At 31.6% G+C, this 2,852-nt stretch overlaps 1 protein-coding gene across 1 annotated transcript; it reads left to right on the plus strand.

The window, feature by feature from the left end:
- The first annotated feature begins 792 nt into the window (after positions 1-792).
- On the plus strand, positions 793-2,503 carry LOC114181939 (methylecgonone reductase-like). The gene is made up of 5 exons (XM_028068624.2): positions 793-882; positions 1,017-1,338; positions 1,493-1,736; positions 1,887-2,066; positions 2,150-2,503. The coding sequence occupies exons 2-5, from the start codon at positions 1,022-1,024 to the stop codon at positions 2,363-2,365; spliced, it is 957 nt and encodes a 318-aa protein (XP_027924425.1). The 5' UTR covers positions 793-882; positions 1,017-1,021; the 3' UTR covers positions 2,366-2,503.
- Positions 2,504-2,852: the final 349 nt, after the last annotated feature.

Genomic DNA, 2,852 nt, shown 5'->3' on the forward strand with positions numbered 1-2,852 from the left:
AAATAAAATTAAGATCATATTTGTTTCCATAAAAAAAATGTAACATTAATGTATAATTAATAAATCATCAATTCTTCTAATTTAACTCATTATATGTATTTTGATATAAATGTTATTTATTACATACATAAAATATATACTCTCTCATTTTACTTTTACATCTATTTTCAAGTTTATTTTAAATAAATTCAAAATACAATAAATTTTATTGAAACAAATAAAGTAATTAGACACAATTTCATTTACTTAACTTTCTATATATTTGACGTAATAAATACATGTAAAAATTATTTTGAAAATATTATAAAGATTAAAGGTATAATAGAAAAGAACAATTTTATTTTTCAAAACTGAGATAGCTACAAAAATAATTGAAGTATTAATAAATACAGATTGTAACGCTTCATGGAAAGTAATTGTTTCATTGATTTTATATTAGCAATTCTTTAAAAGCAATAAATGTCATCCGTTTATATTAGAGTTTTAAAACTTTGTTTAAATGTTTAAAAATGTGTGATTAATTAATTAATGAATTTTGGTTTAATATTTACCGAAAGAAAATTAATTTAAAATTTAATAGTAATCGATATTAGAGATTAATTTAAACTTTAATTAACAAATTAATTGTAAATATTTATTAATAATAAAGACTATCATATGTATTAATAACTTTTAATTTTATAAATGATGTGTAAGTTAATTAATATAATAATTAATGATTTTATCTTTAAATTAATTACTTTTAATGATTTCTTTTCTGCCTTTGTTCAACTATATAATGTTCGATGGATCAGTGCTGATATATATATCAGTTCTGTCACCCATTTCTTTGTGTTATCTTCTGTTCTTGGAACAGATCGGGTTTAATTCAGTTTCATTAAGGTAACATTGTTTCACAGTTTCAATGATATCCTGTATTAGCCAAGAATAATAGAAACATATATTCTTCCTATGATTTGATCACTTTAAACCTGTTTTAATCTTCTGAAACTGTTTTCTTTGATTCCATTTCACAGTAACAATGGAGGCAAAGACAATCCCAGAAGTGGTGCTAAACTCAGGGCATAAGATTCCCAATTTAGGTTTTGGCACAGGAACAGTGCCCTTACCACCACCAGATGTGCTCATTCCTGCATTCATTGAAGCCATAAAAGTTGGCTACAGACACTTTGACACTGCAGCTTATTATGGTTCTGAGGGACCTCTTGGTGAAGCAATAGCACAAGCACTGGATCAAGGTCTCATTAAAAATCGTAGTGAGCTATTTATCACCACCAAACTCTGGTGCACGGAGGCTCATCCTGGTCTTGTTCTTCCAGCACTCAAGAGTTCATTACAGTAATTTTGTTACCCTTTTGTTTCATTGTTAAATTTTGATTTTTGAAATTCTCTATGTTTTGTTCATTGTATGTGTTGTTGGCTGATATGCACAATTGTCACTATTTCATTGTATGTGTTCATTGTTAATGATTTGAATGTTGCATTTTGGTAGGACACTGGGCCTAGAGTATGTGGATCTTTACCTGATCCATTTTCCAGTGAGGCTGAGGCAAGGAAGTAAGGGAATCAATTACGCCAAAGGCGACATTCTTCCTTTGGACATGAAAGGAACATGGGAAGACATGGAACAATGCTCTAAATTAGGTTTGGCCAAATCCATTGGTCTAAGCAATTTTGGGGTGAAAAAGATTTCTCAAATTCTTGAGAATGCTGTTATTCCTCCTGCTCTTGTTCAGGTACTCTCATGTTACTATCAACATTGATGAACTGCATAAATGAAACCTTCACACAATTTATTTTGTTCCTAGTCCTTTCATTTGAATCCCATGATTAAAAACTAGTTTATGTATGAAATTCTGTGTGTTTGTAAAATGCATCCTGTGCAGGTGGAGATGAACGCAGCATGGAAACAGGAAAATCTGAGAAAATTCTGCAAAGAGAGAGGAATTCATGTGACTGCATGGTCCCCTCTGGGAGCCAATGGAGCTGTGTGGGGTTCCCTTGCTGTTATGGACAGTCCTATTCTGAAGGACATTGCATTGAAATCAGGCAAGAGTGTGGCACAGGTGAGTTAAACGTAAAAGATGATAAACAATATATACATGGATTATGTGATGTGAAACTTAGTGGTTAGTGTGTGCAATTGCAGGTTGCACTGAGGTGGATAATAGAGGAAGGTGCAACTCCAATAGTGAAGAGCTTCAACAGTGAGAGAATGAGGAAAAATCTTCAGATTTTCGACTGGGAGCTGAGTGAGAGTGATTCAGAGAAGATTAAACAAATTCCACAGCACAGGGGTTTCAATGGTGAACGTTTTGTCACTGAGTTTAGCCATTTCAAAACTTTCGAAGATCTTTGGGAATGAGTGCACTTCAATCTCATCAATGCTGTTTCTGCTTTCTCATCCACTGTTTCATGTGGAAAACATTGTTTTGCTTTTTCTAAGATGTTTCCTTTCAAATAAACAAGGTCTTTTTTTTCTTAAATAATAGTTTGATGCTTATACATTTTTAAGGCAATATTCTTATATTATCAAGCAATTGAAAATTTGATAGATATAATTTGTTATATAATTATTATAAAATTGGTATATGAATGGATTAGGGTGGTAACCCAATCTAAAACTTCTTCCAAAGATGTTCCTTTTGCATCAGTCATAGAAAAATAATACATATATAATGTGTCTTTGTTTTAGGGTTTAGGAAACCTAGCTTCCTAAACAGTGTCAGAGAAATTTACGTAACATGCAACAAGAGAAGCAACTGTGGAAGAGGAATTCATGCACTGCCATCTTTTTCCCCCAGTTTAGTATCACCTCTGGCATTCGTTTTACTTCCATATTTTCTGTTGAG

The sequence above is a fragment of the Vigna unguiculata genome, chromosome 4 (genome assembly GCF_037176805.1).
Source record: "Vigna unguiculata cultivar grain cowpea cultivar isolate G323 ecotype 2 chromosome 4, ASM3717680v1, whole genome shotgun sequence".
Lineage (NCBI taxonomy): Eukaryota > Viridiplantae > Streptophyta > Magnoliopsida > Fabales > Fabaceae > Vigna > Vigna unguiculata.

Excerpts from the sequence above, each read along its gene's own strand:
- LOC114181939 (XM_028068624.2), top strand. The coding sequence starts at position 1,022 with ATGGAGGCAAAGACAATCCCAGAAGTGGTGCTAAACTCAGGGCATAAG. Across the intron at positions 1,737-1,886 it reads TTCCTCCTGCTCTTGTTCAG|GTGGAGATGAACGCAGCATG; the intron begins GTACTCTCATGT and ends CATCCTGTGCAG. Across the intron at positions 2,067-2,149 it reads CAGGCAAGAGTGTGGCACAG|GTTGCACTGAGGTGGATAAT; the intron begins GTGAGTTAAACG and ends GTGCAATTGCAG.